We start from the raw sequence: 21,654 nt of genomic DNA, 5'->3' as shown, positions 1-21,654 counted from the left end.
AGTGTACTCTATAGTGAAAGAGCTTAGTTCTGTTCGTGTCTGTTGTGAGCTTTCCTTTTTCTTCTATTTTTCTGCCGATCAGTCAGGCAGGAAAGGTGCGAGTGCGTGTGTGGGCGTTACAGCCAAATAATTACGGTGGCAAGGGGACACCCACAAAGTCGTTACAAGAACGTTCTCCCCTCTCTGTCCACAGCCTCCGTGGGTTTTCACTGTACGGTCAGCGAGGCCCAGTAGTGCGAAATGCAAAGAAAGGAAAGGAAGAAAAGAAGGCGCAAGCGAGTAAACAGCGGCATACGCATGAGAAGGCCGAAGGACGCAGACGAGTTTCCTTTCTCCGCCAACGACGCAGATGCAAAGAGAAGGGATCTAAGAAAAGGAAACAACGCGTGTACGTTGAAATACACGCAACCAAATCCATCGAATTCATTCCTCGACTAAAACATCGCGCGATAAACTTTTCTTGAGGACTCAAGTTGCCGTGGCGGTGCAACACACACACAGAAGCCTCGCCACCATCTGTCAAGTGAAGAAGGAAAAGGACATAGAAAAACGAGAAGCATCTAAGAACGTCTAATAACGAAGGTTGATTATGATTTTAAACATATACACGTGGTGCTTGCAGGGTCCACCGATTCAAAAAAAAAAACCCTGCGATCAAGGATGGGGTTGTTGATCGGCTTCTCTTCTAGAGAGGGAAACGCACCTCAATAGTAGTCCTTCGCCAGGAGAAACTCCGTCAGCAGAATAAACACCTTCTTCTGTGCCGTGGACAGGCGGCGGATATCGCGGTCCGCATCGCAGGCCTCGCGCCCATGTCTGCGCAGCGCCCGCCAAAAACCCATCAAACTGCCATACTTGCTGGTTAAGAGAGCAGCCAGACTCGGTGAGCAGCCGCGAACACACAGCAGCATGCGTGGAAAGGCCGTCTGCGCGCGTAGTCGTCGCTGGAGGGCACCGACGCTTTGTAAGCAATCTTGAGTGGGCCCAAACTGCAGAAAGGCATGAGAAAGGGCACGGCAAACGTGGGCGGCGCTCTCACCACGGCTCGGTGCAGTCATCCGTGCAAGCGGTAAAGAGCAGAACGAGCTGCTCAGGTGGGCGCCCACCTCCACACGGGCAAGATCCATGTCGGTCGTCACAATGGGCAACGCGCTTCTCGACGCTGAAGACGTCTCGCGGTGGGTCAGACGCCGCGCCGCCAGCTGCCGCGCCACCTGTAGCGCAAGCTGCTTCAAAAACTGCACGCTCTCCGCCGTGTTACGCGTGCGCACGACCAGCCAGCTACCGTGCTGCTGCTGCTGCTGCATGCCCAGCGACGCGCACGCCGAGTCCACCCGCTGCTGCGCGCTCTCCACCGGTGACGACGGCGAGGTGGGCGAGGCCACACTTGCAACGTCCGTCGCTGACGCCACATCGCTGTCGTTGGGTGCTGGCGACGGACTTCGGCTTCCGCCCTGTTGGGGGCACGTGTGAGGTCGAGAGAAGAAACCGCCCTTCGCACTTCGCCCTGCACCTCCCCCGCCCACATCGGTGCCTTCAATCAGCCAAACCACCAGCGCATACGGTGAGGCCTCCAGCAGACGGCGCTGCTCCGAGTAGCGCGAGCCTTTCACACTCGCGTCGAGATCCGCAGCCGTCTTGCGCTCCACGACCAGCGAGCACACGTGCCCGAAAATAGGCGACGGCTCCGCCGGTGCATTCCCGGTCGCCCCGCGCACTTCGTTTGTACTTTCCTCAGCTTGCGACAACACCGATGCAGCAGAAGAGGAGCCGCGTTGATGTGCCTGCTGGAGTTCATCAGCCTCCTGCGGGGACAAATCCACTGCCAGCATGAAGTCACCACAAGGCAGCATGACGGACGTGCACGGCACCTGCTGACGGCGGAACGCATCGATCATTCCCTCGTGCTTTGACCGACTGCCGCGCTGGCCGCCGGCGCGCTCGCGGAAGTCGACCAACCACTGCCAGCGCACGGCACTCATCTCACTCTTGAGCGCATCTTCCTGAGCACGCGACGCAGCTGGAGAAAGAAGTGGTGGGGTTGTTCGCTTGTCACTCACGCAGAGATTCGCTTCAGTCCCTTCACATGCATTGTGAGCTGTAGGAAGGGATGTTGCGATGATCTGCTGCTGTTGATGGTGGTGAGTTGCCACGAGTTGCTGAAGAAACGCAGTAGGGGAGGGCACGACGCGGCGTGAAGGGGGTGCTGGAGGCGCCATTGTGGGTGCAAACCGCAGCACATCTTCTCCCAGCGCCGTTGATGTCGCTGCACTACCACGTAGCGTCACTGTCAAAGGTGATGCGGAGTGCGGTGTGCTAACACGTGTCTTTCCTTCCATATTATCAGCGGTGGCCACTGTCACTGTCGATGCACCCGGCGGCGCTGACGGACTTCGATAACGGAAGACGGTACGCGGCGGCAACCCACTGGCGGAGCGGCTAGACAGCAGAACTGGAGGCGTTGCGGCAGGGGCAGCTAGAGAAACATCTCGCCTTCCTGATAGTGGTGGAAATGGTGTTGCGGATGGCAACTGGCTTGCAGGCATTGAGGTGTTCGTTGTGTCCTTGGTCGGCTTCCTCGATGATTGATATAATTGAATGCGTTGCAGCAGCACGTGTTTCGAGCCCGTGCTTAACAGTCCGAGTCGAGCGCAGGTATCTTTCAGCTCCTTCACACTGCACCGCATCAGACAAGCCTCATCGTCCGAGGAGAGTGCGTTTGCGTGCACGGGTCGACGATCCTTCGCATTTGCCGTCACCTGCGGAGCCGCCGCTGCTTCCTGCTGCGTTGTTTCGGGAGCGGAAGTGCGGCGCTGATGGAGGTCGGCGTGCGACCTCGCCGCCGAGCCATTCGCTTCGCCGTCACCACCTTTCATTGGGCGGTCCTCCGCAATGGCAGCTGGCACCACCGTGGGCACCCCCAGCAACATGCCCAGCAGGTCATCGTTCTCCGTCACGCGTGACCGCAACGCCGGTGATGGGGCACGCGTTTCTCTCGTCGCCACTTCATGTGCCTCCACCGTGGTCATGCGCCGCACATCTCGTGCTATCGCTGCAGTGGCGACGTTCTCTGTGCACACATCAGCATTTTGATTGCACGCGGTGGTTTGACACTTTTGCGGCGGCGGTGGTGGTTGCGTCACAGCCACTGCTGATGCGGTGCGCAGCCGCTTTCGACGGGAAGGGCCATCATCGTCAACGGCAGCAGCAGCAGTGGAGAAGCCATGACACAACGCATCCATCCATGACAGCGGCCCCTGGCATGGCGCTTCTATGGAACTATTTGTGTTGTGTGAATCAAAACACTTGGACGAGGGCGGCGTGGCCAGGTGACGTAACCGTGCGTGAAAGGACGCCCGTGCGCACCCCCGAAACGGCGATTGCGCCAACCACGCAGCGCCGTTGCCTACTCCTTCCTCTCCGCGGCCAGTTGGATGATGAACTGCATGCGACGACGACGAGGTGGCCTCCCCTCCTGTTGCATGAGAGGAGTCTGTCGAAGAAGACGCATCGGATGTTTGCCAAAACTGATGCACCGCACTCGCGACTGAGTGAAGTCTGCCGTACGGGTTCGTCGAAGAGGCGGACAAGTCGAAGGCTGCCACAGGTTGAGCTCGCATGCCCGCGAACCCGGCGGCATCGGTAGCCGTTGCCCCTGTTAGCACCGGTAGAGGATAACGCCGCAGCCCTTCGCAGGAAAGCTCTGAGGTGGCAAATGAAGAGAAGGAGGCGTGTTGCTGCAGGAAGAAGCTGAGCTGAGCGTTGACCGACGGGGCATCCATCGGTTCACGTGCGTCTCCCAACGATGCCATGACAACAAACTAAAAAAACCACCTACGAATAAACCTCATTTCGCTGTAGCAACGCAAGCCCGTTTCAACGTAAAACACATAAGAAAGAGGAGAAAAGAGGAGAAGAAGCGAAAATGGAAGATGCAACGATGCGGTAGTACACGTGAGCAAATTCTCGCTTCCATACTCTTTCTTCTTTCGTACATCAAGCGCCTTCGCCTTCAGCGCGCATGCTGGGGTGCGACAACAAAAGAGCCAGATACATTGAAGAGGAAAACATGAACTGCATTCGCTCCTTTGGACGCTCCATCCGCGCGGTGTTGTTTCCGCCGTTGAATCGGAGAGCGAAAAACTCTGGCCGGCCAGCGCAATGCGTCAGAAGAATACCGCGGCGATGCTTCCCCGCAGCAGACACGCAGCCAAGAGGAGGGAGGGAGGGGGGCGAAGCAACAGGAAGCCTTCGCCCGCTGTGCCCCTCCGCAGCTTCAATGCGCTGGTCAAGGCCACCTCTCGTAGATTCTCGCTTTTTCTCTGAATGAGTTCTTAATAATTTGGGGGGCGCGCGTCAACCAGTACTCTTCTTCTCCATGCGGCTTGTTACGTCAAGTCAGTACACCAGCTCCCTTTCCGACGTGTGCACAGCATGAAGGAGAGGGGGGAGAGAAGAAAGATAGAAGAGAAGGAAGCCATCTCAGTTCTACCGCTCTCCTCTCCTACCTCCAGCCAGCTCGCGAGACGGAGTAAAACAGGTGCTCACCTGACCTACAAGTACATTGGAAAAGAGTGTAAAAGAAAATGAAGACAGAATGGTGATCAACGGAGAGAGGAAAAATGACGGCTCACGAGAACCTGTCCTACTGCTCTCAACGCCCTCTCGCCATCCAATGCGCCTTTACCAGATTACATTGCTTAAAAGATCCATTCTTCTTCACAGTGTATAAATATATCTTCTTACCTTTTCTTTAATTTTGCTTAGATTTAATTTGTACTTTATCAGCCGAGATCCTTGAAGAGAATCCGGTGCCTTCGCAAACGCTTAGACGCGCTCGCCCTTCAGGCCGTCCTTCCAGTAGTAGAACATCGGCGTCTCACCGTCCCAGCGGCACAGCACGATCATGCCGTTGTCCGGGTCCTCCTCGTTGCCCTCCGGGATGAAGAACTGGTAGTCGTCGATGTCCTTCAGCACCTTCTTCACGAAGGCGGCGGCGTTGGTCTGGAAGGCCTTCTTCTCATCAGCGGACTCGATCTTCTCCAGCAGCTGCTTCATGTAGCCGCGGATGTGCGCCATGTACGACGCCTTGTCGTACGACGTCTCGGTGTAGCGGTTGTTGTACACCACGTCCACCACGCGCTCCTTGCCCTCCGCCACATCGCCGGTCGCGCCCTCCGCGGCGTCCTCGTCCACGTTGGCCGAGATGCCGTAGTCCTCGCCGCCGACGTCGATGTAGCGGCCCTTCACCATGTACGCGATGTCGCCCTCCACGTCGAAGGGGCGGTCGTTGTCGCACACCACCTCGGCACCGGTGAGCACGTCCTTGAAGATCTTCATGGTTACGGAAGGAGGGAAGCGAAGTTTAAGCGGAAGAAAGCACTGTGTGCGTGAGCTGGAAAGAGAGCGAGACTGCGGGGTCGTTGGTAGCGCGAGTTTTGTTTGTTTGTTTGTTTCGTCAAGGACAGAAAAGCAGATGGGGTGTGAAAGGCCAATAGAGAAGCGGAAAAGGGAGCTTGCAAAGAAACAACCATGGGGCCTCCCTTTCTTGGCAGGGAAGTCTGCACCCACAGATCGGCGAAGTTGGTTGGGCAAGCAGAGGCCGACACTGTCCAGCGACTCATTCCGCACTTTGTTTTACGCTCGCACCAAACGCGGGGGGAGGGAGGAGGGGGCGGCACGCGCATTTGTTCGCGCAGCCGACCACCTTGCTGCCAGCAGAAGCTGCTTACATCGAGAGCTCCACCAACAGTTGCTTTGCACAGATCATTGCCGTGTCTCACGCACGCTGGGACGGAAAAGAAAAGCAGTGAAAACCGCCGAATGCAGACAAGCAAAATAGCTTCAGTTTCATTTGCTGCTGCAGCGTTTGACAAGTGAGCTCTACTCCTTTATAGATTAGTATATGAGTTTTTTTACTGGGTTTTTTGTTTACGTGCTACGCTTGCAGACTTTACGCGCCAACCACCACAGGTACGTGTGAGGGAACAATTAAAACGGTTATACGAGTTCGGCATTACTGAAGACCTTCAGATTATCATGTTTTTGGGCTGTGCACGCCAGCATCGACAGAGGAACCCCCACCTCTTGCCTCTTCCCCTGCGAAAGCAACAGAAAAGAAGACAAGCAGCCACACTTATCGGAACACATCGTGGATGTCGGACGTGATGGTGTACACCAGCGGCGCCCCGGATGCACCGCCAGCGCCGAGGATGTGCGGTGAGTTGGGGTGAAATGCCAAGGACAGCACCGAGCCTGTCTTGTAGCTCCGCGACACAATCGCCGTCGGTGCGGCACCGCCGTCGCGGCCGTCCCACAGCGTGATGGTGCCCTCCTTGCCGCCCGTCGCGAAGAGCCCCGGGACCTGGCGGGAGCAGCTGAAGGTGGCGTCGGCCTGGTGTGGCTGCACCTGCCAGACCGGCGTGCCGACGACGCGGGTGTCGAAGGCGGCCCAGTGTCCGCCGCTCGTGGAGGCCATCACCAGCGGGGCCGCCCCTGCGCCGCCCAGCGCCGGCACAAACTCCACATGCTCAATCACATCGGGCAGGGTAAAGCGCTGGGCCGTCTGGTCCGGCTGACGGCAGTCGCGCAGCACCATGCTCGCGTCGAAGCCGCCAGAGAGGAGGCAGTTCGCCTCGGTGGGGTGCCAGTCCAGCGACTGCACCTTGTCCGCCTCCCTGTAGGTGCCCAGGCAGACACCGCCCGCATTCAAATCCCACAGTTTCATCGTGCGGTCGGCGCTGCCGGAGGCGAAGACGTTCTGTGCGACGGTATTCCATTTCACCGACAGCACCGCCTCGGTGTGCGAGTCCGCTTTCAGGTTTCGCCGCAGCGCCTTCTTGGAGTAGTTGTTCGACTGCTTCTCGCACCCGCCGAGGATGATGGCGGGCTCTACGGAGTCCATGACGTCAAGGGCCCAAATCTCGATGAAGGGCAGCATCGTGCCGACAGCCGCCATCGACATGGTGCCATCTGTCAGCCACGAGCTGCACAGCGGGAACGCAGAGATCTCCATGTCGTGATGCACATACATGTTGTCCTCTGGTTCATCGTAGACGTACAGCTCCAGCCGCGGCGCCTCTGCATCAGCGCAGGCCACCGTGAAGACGAGGTCGGTCTGCTTAAACGTGGTGTCCTCCAACTCCTCTTCATCGTCCGACTCGACCTCCTCCAGCAGCGCACCGGGGCCACCACCGGCGAAGGCGCGGAGGGCGTCGTCAACGTTGACGTTCAGTGCGTCTTCGTCATCCGCGTCCGCGGCGGAGCGCTCGTGGGTTTCATCCTCCGCCGATGCTCTCTGACGCTGCCCCTGCTGCTCCTCCTCCTCGACGTACTCGGGGTGCTGATGGCGCAGTTTCGCACGCGCCTGCTTCGCCGTATCGGTGGACAGGATCGGAGTGGCCTTCATCGCCCCCTTGGGGACCCAGCAGAAGGTGGTCAGCATTGTGGTGCGATTCTTTTGTTTGTTTTTGTTTTATTATTATCCTTTGAAAGTAAACCAGGTAAGTGTGCGTCAAGATGAAACGCACACGAGCATGCGCGACTAAAAGCGTTCCCTTCCTGTTTGCCGTGCAAGCGTGGATAGGAAGGGCGGCAGGGAGGCAAGGAAGGAGCGGGGGGAAGGAGAATGGAGCGGGGTGGGAACGTCTGCAAAGGTGATGGTACCCGGAAGCTGTGATTTCGTTACAGAACGCCACTAATTGAAAAAAAAAACATCATCATCATCATAACGGAATAAAAACTCGCAAAGAGGCCTAAACAGACTGGCCGAAGCTCCGATGTCGACGAGCTTACCTCGCTGAGCAACAGCAGGATCACTTCTCCACTTTTGTTTCCCTTGATATTCGATCGTGTTTTCCCAGTTTTGTTTTCCCATATAGATATAGCAACATGTTTTACAACAGAAAACAGAGACGAGGTGAGTAAATTCAAAAGGCCTTCTAAGGACGACACGAACCGCTTTCCCCACGTAGCATATTCGAACTAATCCAGCGAACGAAAAGGATAACTCTCATCAAAACAGCTGGCAAGCTCGTGTCGAAACTAGGCCTCAGGTGAGACAACCAATGGAGGAGAAAGGGACAGCGAGAGAAAATAAAAAGGAAGAGGGCCATAATATATCTGCGTATATACTTTTTTTATGTTGTTGTTAGAGCCGAGAGAAGAAAGGGCCTGGTCGCCACCGCCACCACGACCTCGCCGACTGGCGCTTCTGCCTCTCCGCTGTCTTGCCCGCCTCCTTCTCTGTTGATGTGCCCGGCTGCCTCTCGCCCTCTTCGGAACACCCGGTGGATTTCGACGTCTGGTCAGCATGCGTGCTCACAGACCCATCACCCACCGTGGGCGACGTAGCCGCCACGTCTGCCGCTCCTTCCCGCTTCTCTTCTGTGCTCATTGCAGTCCGTGAAGATGCCGCTGCCCCCGATGGCGCCGCCCGCAAAGCCGCGGACAACTCCTTCAGCGGAGGCACCGTCGCCCGCAGTGCGGGGCGGTCCCTCAATGAAGCGGCGGCGGCGGCGGCGGCTGAGCCGCGCGGCCGCAGCGTCGACATCGGGTGCCGCGCAATAAACGCCTGCATCTTACGCATGGCGTTCAGCTGAGCTGAGATGACCACGTTCACCAGTACGGCTGGCAGCATGCCCATGGGATGCACCAGGCCAACATACTCCAGCACGCAGTACTCTGACGGCGGCGGCGGTGATTGTGACGGTGATGATGGTGCTGGTGGCCGCCGTTGCGCGGGCAGGGGTTTGCGCTGCGCTGCCTTCGAATCCCTCCCCGTGATTCTGGTCTGCTGTGCAAACGACGCCCGATGACGCCGCAGCATCGGCGGCAGCACCTGGTCCACCACCGCGGCATCGAGGGGGCGGGCCACCAAACCAGAAAGCAGCACCACGCCGCGGACGTAGCGGGACTGCTGCGGGTCCAGTGGCATGTGATAGCCAAAAGGGGTCGACAAGGCCTTCGAGTAGGCTGTCCCGTCCGGCAGCACCTCCTCCGCCACCACGAGTTCGAAGTCGCGGTCCTGCACAAAGGGAACGGGGCTGCGGGTTTCGAGGTAATGGATGGCAACGCGACGCTGGCCCGGCTGGTAGCTAAAGCCGTGGGAATGGGTAGGCAAGGCCGTCATCGCCGTGGCGCTGGGGTGTGGGTCAGAGGGGTATGGTGGCGGCTGTGCTCGGGCCGACAGACTTGTCGGACTCCGCCGACCGACCCCTGCCTCTGCCGTGCCAATTGAGCTCGACAGCCCATACGTGCGCTTCGCCTCCGCGGCTACCTCTGGCGGCGGCAGCTCACGCAGCAGCGCACTCCGGCGAATGTACGTGTCCCACTGTGGGCGCACGTCGTTGTCCATGTACTGCAGCACGTCCCGCGGGGCGCAGGGGAGAATCGCGTAGGCGCGCATGAGGTGCATCGGGCAGTCCTCGACGGGGGTGCTGTAGATGGTGATGCCGGTGTCGGGGTCTGCGCCGATGCAGCGGAAGGCCAGAGGTGGCGGTGGCGGCGGCGTCCCTGCTGGACTCGCCGCAGAGGAGTGTTCGCCGGTGGGCACGTCGCCTTTAACGAGGTTCCCGCCGTAGGCACCCAGAGTGGGACAGCCCTCCACCGGCGGCAGGGGACAGCGCAGGACCTCAGCCACGTCGGCAAAGTCGACGGCGCGGCGGTACAACTCGGCATCGGAGGTCACTGCGGAGGTGACGGCTGTGTTGCCCGCGCCGCTGCTGCGACGATGCGCCGGCACCGCAGTTGCAGCCGCTGCGGCGGCGGCCGGTTGTGGCGTTCGTGAAGTGAAAGACGGTCGGGCGAAACGTGTCGCTGCGAACGGCACGCATCGATTCCCCGCGTGTGCTTTGTAGGTAGCATTAGGCTTCTCTTCCTGTGAAGAAGATGATGAAGTGCCGGACGCGGGCAGTGGGCTCGACGCAGCATCACCGGGGGATCGTTGTCGGGCTCCTGAGTGTTGCGGCACGTCGGAGCTGCTGCCGCGAAACGCGCGATTCCCATCGCCACCCACGCCATGGGATGCTGCACCGTGGAGGGCGGCGTGCACGCAGTGCAGAAGCGAGCGCACAGGCCCGAAGAGTCCCGCGCCAGAGGCGTTCTCACCGGTGACGTGATCCTGCACTGACGGGGCAACAATGGAGGACGGGTGAAGAAGATACGCCATATCGCTAGAGCGCGTGTCTTTTCTGCTCTGCTCTTGCTTACTTGCCTGCTGTTGATGTTGTTGTTAAAAGCAATGAACACCGGTGCTGATAGGTGCTTGAGGTGGTCCCTCGCTTGACCTCGACTGCTGACGGAAGGCGTTCGTTTATCAATAAACCGGAAAAAGACAGAGAATAGTTAAAGAGCGGTGGTGACGAGATTCAAACGGAAACGGCTGTACTACCGCGATCGGCACACACGAACACTCACGGTGTCATGGAAATTACGTTGTGGAATTGTGCCGTGGATATGTGAAAGCCATTTACATAATAACAGTAATAGTAGACCGACAGGGAGCGAGAAAGGGCGGGAGGAAAGCGTGGAAAGATGCGAGCACAAGAAAAGAGATGACTTACAGGCACAGGCGGCAGCAGCATGTCTTCCTTCTCCTTTTCTCTCGCTCTCTCTCTCTACCGTGTTGCTACGACGGCAACGTGGATCGCCAGCTAAAAAAAGAGAAAACGCAGAAGAAGAGGAAAGCACCGAATTGCTTCCATTGCCCTCCCCATTTAAAAACAGAAAAAAGGGAAATCACGCAGCTGTTCGGGCAGAGCACCGATTCGAATACGGACCAGTGTGAAACACTCCGTGTGCTCTGCAGAGACGCCTCGGGGAAGTCCCAGGCACTTCCAGCGCCGTTTGGCAAACAATTGATAGGAGATGGATGTCTTCTTACTAGGGTACAGGGCACCACGAAAGATACAGGAAATACAACGGAGTACACGAGGGGAGGGGGGGGAGGGAGAACATAAGGCACCGTAAGAGTTATAAATATATATATTGCTACATATGTCATACAAGCAGATCACCCCTTCTTTTGTACATGTTAGCCGTACGAGCGGCGATTCAACGAAGGTCCTTTACAGAATACAAGTAGTTTCCACCGAGGAGAGGAAGAAAATAAAGGGAAAAGGGAAATAGAATACATCAATACATGTAAGTATATATATGCAATGGTTACGATAAAGTGCTGAATCGCGCGGTCCGGCAGGCACCCGTACGAGCCACGAATAAGCGAAGGCTAAACAAAAACGAGGCTTCCTTCGCACCCCTTCTGCTTTACTTTACCGCCGCCCTTTGCCGCTTCTCGTGTTTACCGCAGCCTCAAAGCGCCGCAGCCGCAGTCGCTCACTCTCGTCCTTTTGCAAGGTGCACGGCAGCGCCACCTGCACGGGATGCAGCTCCTGTTGAACACCAAGCCGCGGCAGGGACCGAGCTGACCGCGCGGGGGTGACAAACGATGGTGGCGGTGGCCCAGCAGCGGAGGCCGCGAGGAGGCTGGGGTTTGTGTTTGCCCGCACTGGGCGCCGCCGGGTCAGCTGTGGCGGCTCACACGGCACCGTCAGGATCAACAGATCCAATCCAAAACCCGCCCCAGGCGTGGCCTGCCGGGCGGCTGCAAGCGCCATCATCACATTCGGCGGCAGCCGGCCGGAGTCGTGGGAGGCAATGCCTGGCAGCTGTCCTCGATTACTGTGCCGCTTCGGCAACACCAGCGAGTCCGCAAAAGAGCGACGGGACATCGACGCGTTGGTGGCCTCGTCGGCGTGTGAACTGCTGGAGGGAGGCCGCTGCAGCTGCTGCATGAGGGCCGCGGACGCCTCCACCGCTGTATCGCCGGAGCGCTGCCGCCACACCCGCAGCAGCCGCGCCGTGAACTCGCCCACGCCCATCCTTCGCGTGCTGCTGTTGACCGTGTTGGAGCTGCCGCTGGAGGCGTCGTAGCTCTGTGCGGAGGCTGCGCCGGGCTGCTGCGTGCAACCCATCGACGATCTCGAACGACGTGCAGAAGACGCCGCCCCCATGGGCCGACGCAGCTCACGATCGATCTGGCCGGCAGCGTGGCACAGCATCATCTGCTCTTCCCGTATCTTTAGCACTTGCGGATCCAAATCCTGCAGTGCACCGCGGAGCAAGGTGCGTTCACGCTGAGCGCGGGAGTGCTTCGGCGACGATGCCGTTGGCGGCGGGTCTGTCATTGAGGCGCCGCCGGCGTCCGTGTTGATGTACGACGCGCGTGACCGTCGCGGTCGCAGTGCCTCACTGGGAGCGCCAAACGGCGACTGCGCCTGCTGCGCCGCAATCCACCGCTCATTCGCCTCCTCCGTCATGGGCGACACGTTAAAGACGGAGGACTGCAGTGCATCCGTCGCGGATACAGAGATGGCGCAGGGTGACTGCTGTGATTTCTTTCCTAGTTTCGTTGCCGGTATGCCGGCCTCGCCAGCGGAGGTGAGCGTCGCCGTCGCCGTGGGGGCCGTGGTCGCCGTGCTGCGCCGGGTGATGGTGGAGGTGACGGACATGGGAGTAGACGGCACGATGGTGAAGCGCGGGTGGCGCGCCACTGGTTGGCCATGCGCCGCGCCCTCAGTCAGAAACGTCGACGCCTTTGCCTTGTCGCCTTCCTCCTCCGCGGATGAAGAAGGCGACAGCAGATCCGGCTCCTCCGCCGCCTCTTCGCCCCCCTCGTCGACGCTCTCTTCTTCCAGTGCGTTGTCGGCACCGCCGCTGGAGTCGTCCCCATCGTCGGTGTCCGGCGCGGCGGTCTCGCGCTCGGTGGACCCGCTGTCGCGCTTCTCAACGGTTTGGCAGCCGCCCCGCAGAGACGAGAGCAGATGCGAGACGGATTCGACGTAGCGACGACTGCCGTCAGCGTCTTCCGCATCACGATCACCACCACCCACAGCAGCGGCAGCAGCAGCGACGGCATTGTTATAGTGGAAATAGCAGGACGAGGTCGCGGACGATGACGCGGACGTCCGCTCCGTCCCCGCGACAGTCTCATCGCTGCCACGCGCGTCGGACAGCGGGCCGCTTGGCGGTGCGAGCGGGTCGGCGTTTGCAGAGGTGGGCAGGTGCGCCGTCGCCACGGGGAGCAGGTGCATCTCGCCCGTCGAGGAGAGAAGGGGGTTGGTCGGGGCAGAGGTTGTCCTTCCCCACCGCTGAAACGCTTCTTGCGCGGAGAGCTCCACTGGCTTCTGCGTGACCGGGTCAACGTCTGGGGGCTCGGCCTGAGGAGGCATCACGCCCATCTGTCGCAGCAGCGCCACCGGGTAGGTGTGCAGGAGGGGGTTCTGTTGGGTTTTGAAGGGGAAGGGCCTCCGCTGCGGGCCCAGGCTAGAGTTCAGCGCCGCCGTGTCATTAGGAGCGATGGCCGTCGTGCTGGACAGACCAAAGTCGCCCTCTTCGCTCAAGCTGGGCGTCGATGCTGCTGCGGCGGCGGCTATTCCACTCGCAGTGAGTTGAGTTTTAACGGGAGGGAACGTCGACTTTTTGGACGTGCTTGGGTGTGCGCCGCTGACAAGTTCATCCAGCGTGTGCGGTTTAAAAAGGAGAGCAGCTTCGCCGACGTGGCTGCCGGCCCCACTGACGGCGGGAGACGCGTGCGACGAAGGCGCAGAAGGCAGACGTGAGGTCGCTGTCAGTGTCGCCAGCTTCTTTCCCCTTCGTGCCTTTCCAGGCGTCACGGCAGGGGCGGTGCCAGCGAATACCTTTTCATAGGCGTTATGCATCGGCGTGCTGCGCAGCGCGGCCTCATCTCTCGTCGCCGCCGTCGCTTCCGTGTTGCTCTTCCGCCTTGCTACCGCCACTGCTGCGGGCGCACTTGCGACGTCCGCTGTGCCACCTACACTCGTGCTGGCCGCAACAACGCCGTGCGTTGCCAGGCGCTTCTTAGATCGGCGCAGCACATCCCGCAGCAAAACCGCGCTGCCTTCACGAGGATCGGCGCCGGGATAACCCCCACCAGCACCGGCAGCAGTGACACCGGTCTTGTCCTTCTTCGCAGAGTCAGCTGCCGCAGCACGCGTCGGCGTCTCCCCCTCCTTCGGCCGGCTTTCATTCTTGTCATCCATTATACTGGGCAGCCGTGTCTTCTCCTCCGCTCCCTCGCCCTCCTCGTCGTACTGCTCCTCCACAAAGTCTGCTGCCCAAAGAGCTTGCTTGACATCAGAGAAGGTGTTCAGCTCATACAGGTCCCACGTGTCCGCGCCGCACAGTCCCACCGTCATCGGGACAGGTCTACTAACCACTCCGCTATTCGTCGTCGGCGTGTTGCTGCGCTTTGCAGAGTTGCTGCTGTCGGCGGCTAACTGCGGCAGCGTGTTGACCAGCCACATCGCCTGGTGAGAGGTGAGCGACGAGGACGGCACCGGTGTGAAGGGTCCGCCGTTGCCTCCGCTGCTGTCCTTCACGTTGTAGTTCGTCCCCTCACTCTTGAGGTCGCTGGAGAGGATCGTCGCACTGTAGGGTGTGCCGTCGCCAAGCGCACGCGGACCCCGCAAAATAGGCGCCATTCCCAGCGGTCCTGTGAGCGGCGGCGCGAGCGCTACACCGGCAGCGGGCGTGAAGGCGCCTGCCTTTTGCACCGCCGCGACGGAGAAAGACAGGAGAGGTGACGGAGACCCGTGCGACGCCGCCGTCACTCTACTCGTCCCTGAGCTAGAGCGGTGCGGAGCGGCGGTGATCGAGTTTGACGGCGGCAGCAGCAGGCAAAAGACGCGCACGTTCCCGTCGAAGCTGCCGGCAAAGAGGACGAGGGAAGTAGAAGCATCCGTAGACGACGGGGAGTCCGGCGACCTCGTAGGCGAACCGTCAGGCTGCACCGCCGCCGCCGCCACACCCGGCGCGCTCATCTGGTTCCACTTCATCGTCTCCAGCGCTGACACGCCAGACGTGGCTGCGCGGAATGACGCGACGATGTGCACCGCTCGGTTCTTCGTCGCCAGCTTCGAGCCGAGACCCGCGACGGCGGCGGCGGCAGCGTCCATGAAAACACCCTTGAGAGAGACGACGTGGACATAACCAGCGGAGTCGCCACAGCAGAGGATGAGTTGGCGCTGCGAGGTGCCAGAGACGGTGGAGATCCCCGTTGACGACGGCGCTGTAGCTGCCGCAGGGCCTTTGCTGCTTGTGGCGTCGTCCGTCAGCGAAACGCTCGTCAAGTAATGCGGCCGCTGCGGCTGCAACGGTGCCGGCCGCCCTCTCCGCTCCGCCGAGGTGGGTATGCGCATCAAATTTGTACCGAGACAAGGGAAGCTGTAGCGGGTAATCATGCGCTGCAGCGTGTAGGAGTAAACGTACAGCGCGCCGGTGTCCACCACGGCCAGCAGCAGGTCCTGCGTCTTGTTGTGTACGTAGTAAAGGCCGATAACCCGCCCCACATCCGGCTCCCCAGTTGTGTCACGCAGTACCTCGACCTGGATCGGGCTACTATTCGCCACCATTCGGTAAAAGAAGAGTTGTGTGTCGCTGGTGCCGAGGCACAGGTACGACTCCCGCACCACGCAGCACGACGTGATGGTGGTGGTGACGGTGTTGGCGCCGCTCATCGGCTCGGTAGAGCTGGGGCCGGCGCCGCCGTTGCTTGGATGCGCACACGATGCCGGGGAGCTGCTCCCTCCTCGGTCCCTGCTCTCGCGCCCTTTCCCCTCGCTCGCCGGGCCTGTTAACTCCGCACCGCCGGCACTGAGCGCAGCGGTGGAAGACGGCAGATGCACCTGCATCGACACAAACCTCTCCTCGCCACTCGGGAGGGGGGCACCGGTCAGCTCGTAGCGGCGCACCTCGCACACCCGCCCACTGCAGAGGAGGGTGCGGGTGCCGCAGCACGCAATGACGCCCACGTCCTTGTCCTCGAGGGCCTTGTGCCCTCCCTGCTGCAGCGACTCCGTCACGCTCACGACGGAGCCGACGGTGGAGTCTAGAGTGAGGACGCGGCTGCCGCGGGTGCCGAGCAGGAGACGCGTGTGCGCGGTAGAGCTCCACGCGCAGCACGTGAGCCGGCAGGCGCGCCGCTGCAGCGCTAACTCGCGCACCGCCGCATCGGGGACCTGCACCGCCGCTCGAACGCGTAACCCCGTCTCGAAATTCCACGTGGTCCACGTGTCGGTGCTGATCGTGTGCAGCTCGCCCCCCTCCACGTTAAGCACGACGCCGACGACGGCGGAGGTGTGGGTTTGGTACGGGAGGAGACGCTGCTCGGCTCGGAGAAAGGCGGCTGAAAAGAGCTGGCGGCGCTGCCGCCGCTGCGCCATTTCGTGTGCGCGGTCGTCCATCACGCTCGACTCGCTGACGCAGCTCGTCATGGAGGAGATGGAGGCCCTGCGATCCCGCGCAGTGCGACGGTCTGCCGCCGCCGTAGCCGCAGCGGCGGCAGACGGGGACGATGCCGAGGAGTCGGTCCACAGGTTTTTATTGCTGGGTGATTTGGCCGGGGAGGCAGGTGCAGAAGCAGTCAGGAGAAATGTGAGCGCGGCGCTGTCACGACGCGAGGCGCTACCACCACCACCACCGATCAATGTGTCGCTTGTGCCCATGATACCGCTGCCTCGCCGCGGCTTCGCCTCCTCCGCCGTCCTGAATGCCATTGGAGTCGCTGCTGACATCCCGCGTTCGGTGGCGGCAGATCGCACCGCAGGCTCATACAGCACCGGCCCGCGTAGTCCGCAGACAATACGCTGCGCACTCGGCAGATACGCCAGACACCCCTCTCCGTCGTTCGCCGAGTACTTCAGCGTCACGCTCGCGATATCCTCCACACGGCTGCTGAGGCCACGCGGGAGTTGGATAGAGCTGGTTGAGCGCGTGCCGCGCTCGTCAAAGATGTGAATGCTGCGGTCTGCCATGAGCAGCGCCACCTGCAGGAGGTGCGTGAGGAAGCAGACATCGACGATGTCGCAGGCTTCCTGCGGGTACTGGTGCACCACCTCGGTCGTCGTGCGGCCGACACCCCACAGCAACGCCCGCCGGTCGCTGTGCACCGTGACGAAGCGACGCCCACCCGGGCAGCACACCATGAAGCGAATCGGCTTCTCCGTGTCCATGACGGTGGCGGGGGCCCCGAGGGAGTAGACGAGGGTGTCCGCCGCGGCGGTGAAGGGCGTGCGCACGATTCCACCTGCGCAGTCGGCGGAAATCACGCAGTGCCCGACCCCGCAGTGAAAGACGCCGTTCACGCGCAGCCCTGGCTGCGTCGTGCCGCTGGTGGGGGCCATGGTCGGCTGTGCCCCGCCTACTATACTGCGTGCCCGCACCAGAGACCCGCGTGCGGATGCCGTGGCTGCTGGCGGCGCGGGGGAGCCTTCTCGCTCCGCGGCCAAGTCAGGATGGGCGTAGACGCTGTTGTACACGTGCAGCGGCTCCCGCCATCGCGCCCCCGCCGCGGCGGCCAGCAAGCCGGAACGCGAGAGCGGCTCGGACAGGTCCACACAGCCCACCATTCCGCTGAGGGTGCCGAAGAAGAAGTGGCCCACTTCCTCCTCGTAAAAGGCCGCAGTGGGGGCGACGTAGCCGATGAGCGGGCGAGCAGCGATGGGCACGCTTTCCGACTCCACCTGCTTCTCCAGCCGCATCGCCGCCGCTGCGTGGTACTCGGTGACGCTCGTGCCTTGCTTTGTCACCGGTTTGTGGTGTCCACAATCACCGGGCTTCAAGCCGAATCGCTGCGTGTTCACCGTGGAGGGCTGCTTCACAAAGGTGATGGCCGTTGCCAACGAGGTGCACCCCCGCAGTTTCATGACGACCCCGCCGGCAGGGAAGTTGATCACGGTGATCTCCGCCGAGCTGGTCGCCACTAACAAGTACTCCCCGCCGTGCAAGAAGCACATGTGCAGCACCCACGTCTGTCCCACGTTGAGGATCGTGTGCACAAACTGGCCGCGAGACGTCTCCCACACCTTCAGCATTCCGTCTTTGCTGCTTGTGACAATGAACTTCTGCTGCGGGGAGACGACGACGTGGTCGGCGGCTTGGGCGTGCAAGGTGCGCAGCGCCGCCTCTGCCGCCGCGCCAAGGCTGCTCAGCAACATCGCCCGTTGCTGCAACGTCGCGGCGTCGGTGCTGCTGCCCGGTTTATTCAGTCGGCGCCGCTGGCACTGGCCACCTTTGCCCGCTGCACCGAGGGGGAGGGACTGGCTTTCATCCGCCGAGTCATCATCCTCGTCCTCCTCTGGTTCGTTTGGCTGACCAGCCGTGTTGGGCGTGCCACCACCACCAACGCCGGCCGCCGCAGCCGCAGCAACGGCGGTTAACGAGAGCCGTCGCGAAGTCAGCGGCACGTGGTGCGGTCCCGGTGCGGCGCCTCGCGCCTCCTCCGCCATGTCCTCCAGCAGCGCCGTCTGCACCCGCACGTAGGGCCGGTCGTGATGCTGTGTCGTCCAGGTCGTCTCTAGGCCCATCAGCAAGTTGCTCGCCACGTCACTCCAGCACACGAGGTGCTGTTCGGCGGCGGCGCGGCGGCGTCGGTTCTGCTGATGCTGTGACTGCGACTGCGGTGCGGAGCGAGAGGAGGAATCGCCAGAGAACTGGTTAAAAGATTCATTCACCACCCCGACAGAAGAAGAAGCAGCAGCAGCAGTGGCCGCCGTCGCGGTGCGAGTGGATCGCGCGTGTTGCTGCTGTTGAACCTTCAGTTCCTCCTCCATGGCGATTTCAATGGCAGCCGGTGACTCCCACAAAAACTTGTTCAGCTCCATGGGACACAGCAACAGATCTTTAAACGCCGGTGCACACATGCGAGCCTTCACGGTGAGGTAGCTTGACTCTACCACGAGTGTGGCGGCGTTCGACGACGCGGTGGTCTCCGCGCAACCAGGAAGCGAGGCCGCGGTGTCCGCGCAGTACGACTCAGTCGAGGAACACCCGTGCAGAGGGATGAGCTCTTCTCCCGGTTTATCTGGCAGGTAATACCCACCCAGCACCTCAACCAACCCCGCACCATCGCGCGACAGCCGAGACGTGTCGTGCCGGAAAGCAACAGGCCCCGTCAAACCGCGAAGGGCGTGCGGGCTCGGTGCAACAGCGACCCTGCCGACACCGCTGCCAGATGACGGTCGCGTATTTGGCACCGTAGGCGCAGCGGCGGTCGCAGCGGAGGCGTTGGCGATCGAGCCCGACATGCGCCATCTCACGTTGGCGCGACGGGATCGCGGCGGAGCCCCACTCGGGGTCGTCGACGGACTAAATGCAGACGCGCCGCCATCCGTGAGAGCCGGACTTGTCACATCTACTTCTAGAGAGTGCAGAGGTGACCTCAAACACGTTGACGGTGACACCGCAGACGCGTGGCTTTGCGGCGTAGCGTGGGAGCTGGTGAAGGCGGTGGCGGTGGCGGTTGTTCGAAGGGAGTGCACCACGCACAGCTGATACCGATGTAGCACATCTTCCTGCAGCATGCAGTTCTGCCAGGCAGCGAGGTGCTCGCGCTGATCACAGGTCTGCTTGAGTTGCTCTACCCAGTCCAGCAGCTCCGCCTTCACGCTTAACAAAAGATCCATGTTGCTTTCGCGACAGCGTGCTTGATACGAGGCGGCGCTGAGGTTGTTCATCGCGGTGCCGAAAGTGGCGCCGTAGTCGCCGACGGGGGGTTGGGTGCTGGCTAGGTGCTGGAATGGCCCCCCCGCCATCGTGCTCGCCAACCTTCTCTCGATGCTCTCCACGTCGGCGTCGCTTGCATTGACATGCGGACCTTTTCGATTTGCTGCATCGTAGTTCGCCAGGATCATCTCCAAGAGCACCTCCACCAACCAGTCCATCGTCATCGCGCAATCGTTGCTCTCGGAGGTAAACGGCTCAGCGAGATCGCGGCCATCAGCGATCGCAGCAGCAGCTGCAGTGGCGGTATTGGTAGCAGCTTTGTTAGTGTAGGATGCGGCCACGGCTGCGACGCGCGTCGGAGGCGCCAACAACGCTGCGCCAGCGGTACTCGCGGGTGTCGACGGCGCAGGAGGGGGCAATGGCGTCCCGTCTGGCTGAGGAGAGCGGGACCGCGCGCCGCCGTCCATCTGCAATGACAGACGCACCGACTCCGTCACGCGCGGCGGCGGCGGCGGCTCGACAACATCCCGCAGCAGCGCCATCCCGTCGCCTTGAAAAACGCACTCCCCGACCCGCCAGTTGCGCACAGGGGGAGGGATGGCGCTTGTGCGCCGCTGTGAAAGAAGCGCAGCGAGGGAGGAGACGGAAGAGGACGTCGACCTGGCGTTCGACGCACGCGTCTCCGGCGCCGCCATCGATGGGCTGCGAGCGGCAGCGCCATTTGCTTCTCGTTCTGTGGAAGGTGTAGCAGCGGTGGCATCTCGTCCTCCCATCATCGTTCCAATCGGGCTGCTGCGGCGTGATCTAGACGGCGCAGCGGTCTCCACGGCGGGCACGCTCACAGCAAATAAGTTGAACTGATGAAAGACCCTCGCCAATTGTTCCACATCGTTCGCCGTTATGTACTTCGAGCACGACAGAGAGGAAAAGGGAATCTGCGAAGGGTTGTAGCGGCTCCGCAGCTGTCGGTGCAGGGAGGTGCGCTGAGACGGGTCCAGCGGCGGCAGCGGCGCTGTGCTATCACCGTCTTGCATCAGAAACTGAGCGGCCTGGGCGCGAGCTTTGTTGGTGCGCATGACAGCGGCAGCCTCCGGCGTCAGTTCTGGGCCGGCAAGCGCTGCTTCCAGGCGGCTTCCGAACATGATCTTTGTATTATGCATGAGTACGTTTGGTTTGCTTGTTTGTTTTTAAAGAATTAATTCTGCGAGGTAAGTAAGGAGAGTGGGCGTACAGAAAGGGTTGCTGAAAGGCAGCGGTACAAATTAATACAAAAGCAAAGCGTAAACGGTGAAGAGACGCGAAACGAGAGACGAAAGCGTCCCACAACAATTGTCACCTAACTAAGAGAGAGAGAGGGTGGAGGAGGAGGATTTGTTCTACTTTCTGGGGCCCCTGCTTCGCATGCTCCCTCAGAGTACAACATATCGGTCATTACTTGCATTATTCATAGTCAGTGGCGAGACCAGCTACCGCGGGGGAACTACCCGACTAGTTCCGCTCGCAGCGCTGGGTTAGATACAAACTAAGGTTTAGAAAAAACTAGGGAGAGTCACGGCCAAGTAATCCGCAGAACAACGGACAGCAAGGGAAAAACACAGTCAAAACCCCCGCTCAACATTTTGTTAAACCAATACTCGGCCGGACCTCCATCTCTTGTGTTAATGATCCCGTGGCCATTTGCCCAGGATCGTGGTGAAAAGAATACAAACGTCCAGGAGCAGTTAACTAGGCACCCTTAATTAGGCAGGTAACCTTCGCTCCGACTTAGGACAACAATGAGAAAGAAAATAACGGGGAAAAATTTCAAAACCCCCGAAAGATTTAAGAAAGAAAAAACTCAGAGAACGATGAGACCCGATAAACGATTAACAAAAAACAATAACTGGACTGGGTGGGTGGGTGGCAAGAAAAAACTTTGTCAAGTGACCAAAACGAAAGCGCTAGGCTTCACGAAATGTGTAAAAATATGTAAAAAAGGGAGAAAGGGGGGAGAGAGAGTAGATGCATTGGCAGGGAGAAAGGTAGATTCATTCCAACTGACCCGAAGGGATCACACTCGACACGCCTGAATCACTCCAGATTAGGCTTCGCACATCCGAGGCTTTCTCTTATTTCCTTTTTAATGCCTACAGC

The 21,654-nt window shown here is 60.5% G+C and overlaps 5 protein-coding genes across 6 annotated transcripts; all 5 read right to left on the bottom strand.

Annotated features, from left to right (window-relative positions):
* Window positions 1-704: 704 nt before the first annotated feature.
* ABB37_05712 (hypothetical protein) lies at window positions 705-3,857 on the bottom strand (the record flags this gene model as incomplete). The annotated part of the gene is made up of 1 exon (XM_015803844.1): window positions 705-3,857. Exon 1 carries the CDS (start codon window positions 1,980-1,982, stop codon window positions 705-707), a length of 1,278 nt encoding a protein of 425 aa, XP_015657669.1. The 5' UTR covers window positions 1,983-3,857.
* Window positions 3,858-4,827: 970 nt separating this feature from the next.
* On the bottom strand, window positions 4,828-5,414 carry ABB37_05711 (putative mitochondrial translationally controlled tumor protein (TCTP); the record flags this gene model as incomplete). Its single annotated transcript, XM_015803843.1, has 1 exon — window positions 4,828-5,414. Exon 1 carries the CDS (start codon window positions 5,338-5,340, stop codon window positions 4,828-4,830), a length of 513 nt encoding a protein of 170 aa, XP_015657668.1. The 5' UTR covers window positions 5,341-5,414.
* A 722-nt stretch (window positions 5,415-6,136) lies between these two features.
* Window positions 6,137-7,562, bottom strand: ABB37_05710 (hypothetical protein; the record flags this gene model as incomplete). The annotated part of the gene is made up of 1 exon (XM_015803842.1): window positions 6,137-7,562. Exon 1 carries the CDS (start codon window positions 7,442-7,444, stop codon window positions 6,137-6,139), a length of 1,308 nt encoding a protein of 435 aa, XP_015657667.1. The 5' UTR covers window positions 7,445-7,562.
* Window positions 7,563-8,149: 587 nt separating this feature from the next.
* On the bottom strand, window positions 8,150-10,413 carry ABB37_05709 (hypothetical protein; the record flags this gene model as incomplete). 2 transcript variants are annotated; one of them, XM_015803840.1, is made up of 1 exon in its annotated part: window positions 8,150-10,413. In XM_015803840.1, exon 1 carries the CDS (start codon window positions 10,166-10,168, stop codon window positions 8,150-8,152), a length of 2,019 nt encoding a protein of 672 aa, XP_015657665.1. In that variant the 5' UTR covers window positions 10,169-10,413. The 2 variants fall into 2 exon arrangements, with proteins under 2 accessions (XP_015657665.1, XP_015657666.1); XM_015803841.1 differs by having other exon boundaries at window positions 8,150-10,388.
* An 857-nt stretch (window positions 10,414-11,270) lies between these two features.
* Window positions 11,271-20,681, bottom strand: ABB37_05708 (hypothetical protein; the record flags this gene model as incomplete). The annotated part of the gene is made up of 1 exon (XM_015803839.1): window positions 11,271-20,681. The coding sequence occupies one exon, from the start codon at window positions 20,679-20,681 to the stop codon at window positions 11,271-11,273; it is 9,411 nt and encodes a 3,136-aa protein (XP_015657664.1).
* Between the last annotated feature and the right edge of the window lie 973 nt (window positions 20,682-21,654).

This window comes from Leptomonas pyrrhocoris, assembly GCF_001293395.1.
Source record: "Leptomonas pyrrhocoris isolate H10 chromosome Unknown, whole genome shotgun sequence".
Lineage (NCBI taxonomy): Eukaryota > Euglenozoa > Kinetoplastea > Trypanosomatida > Trypanosomatidae > Leptomonas > Leptomonas pyrrhocoris.
This window is presented reverse-complemented; position numbering and strand designations above follow the sequence as displayed.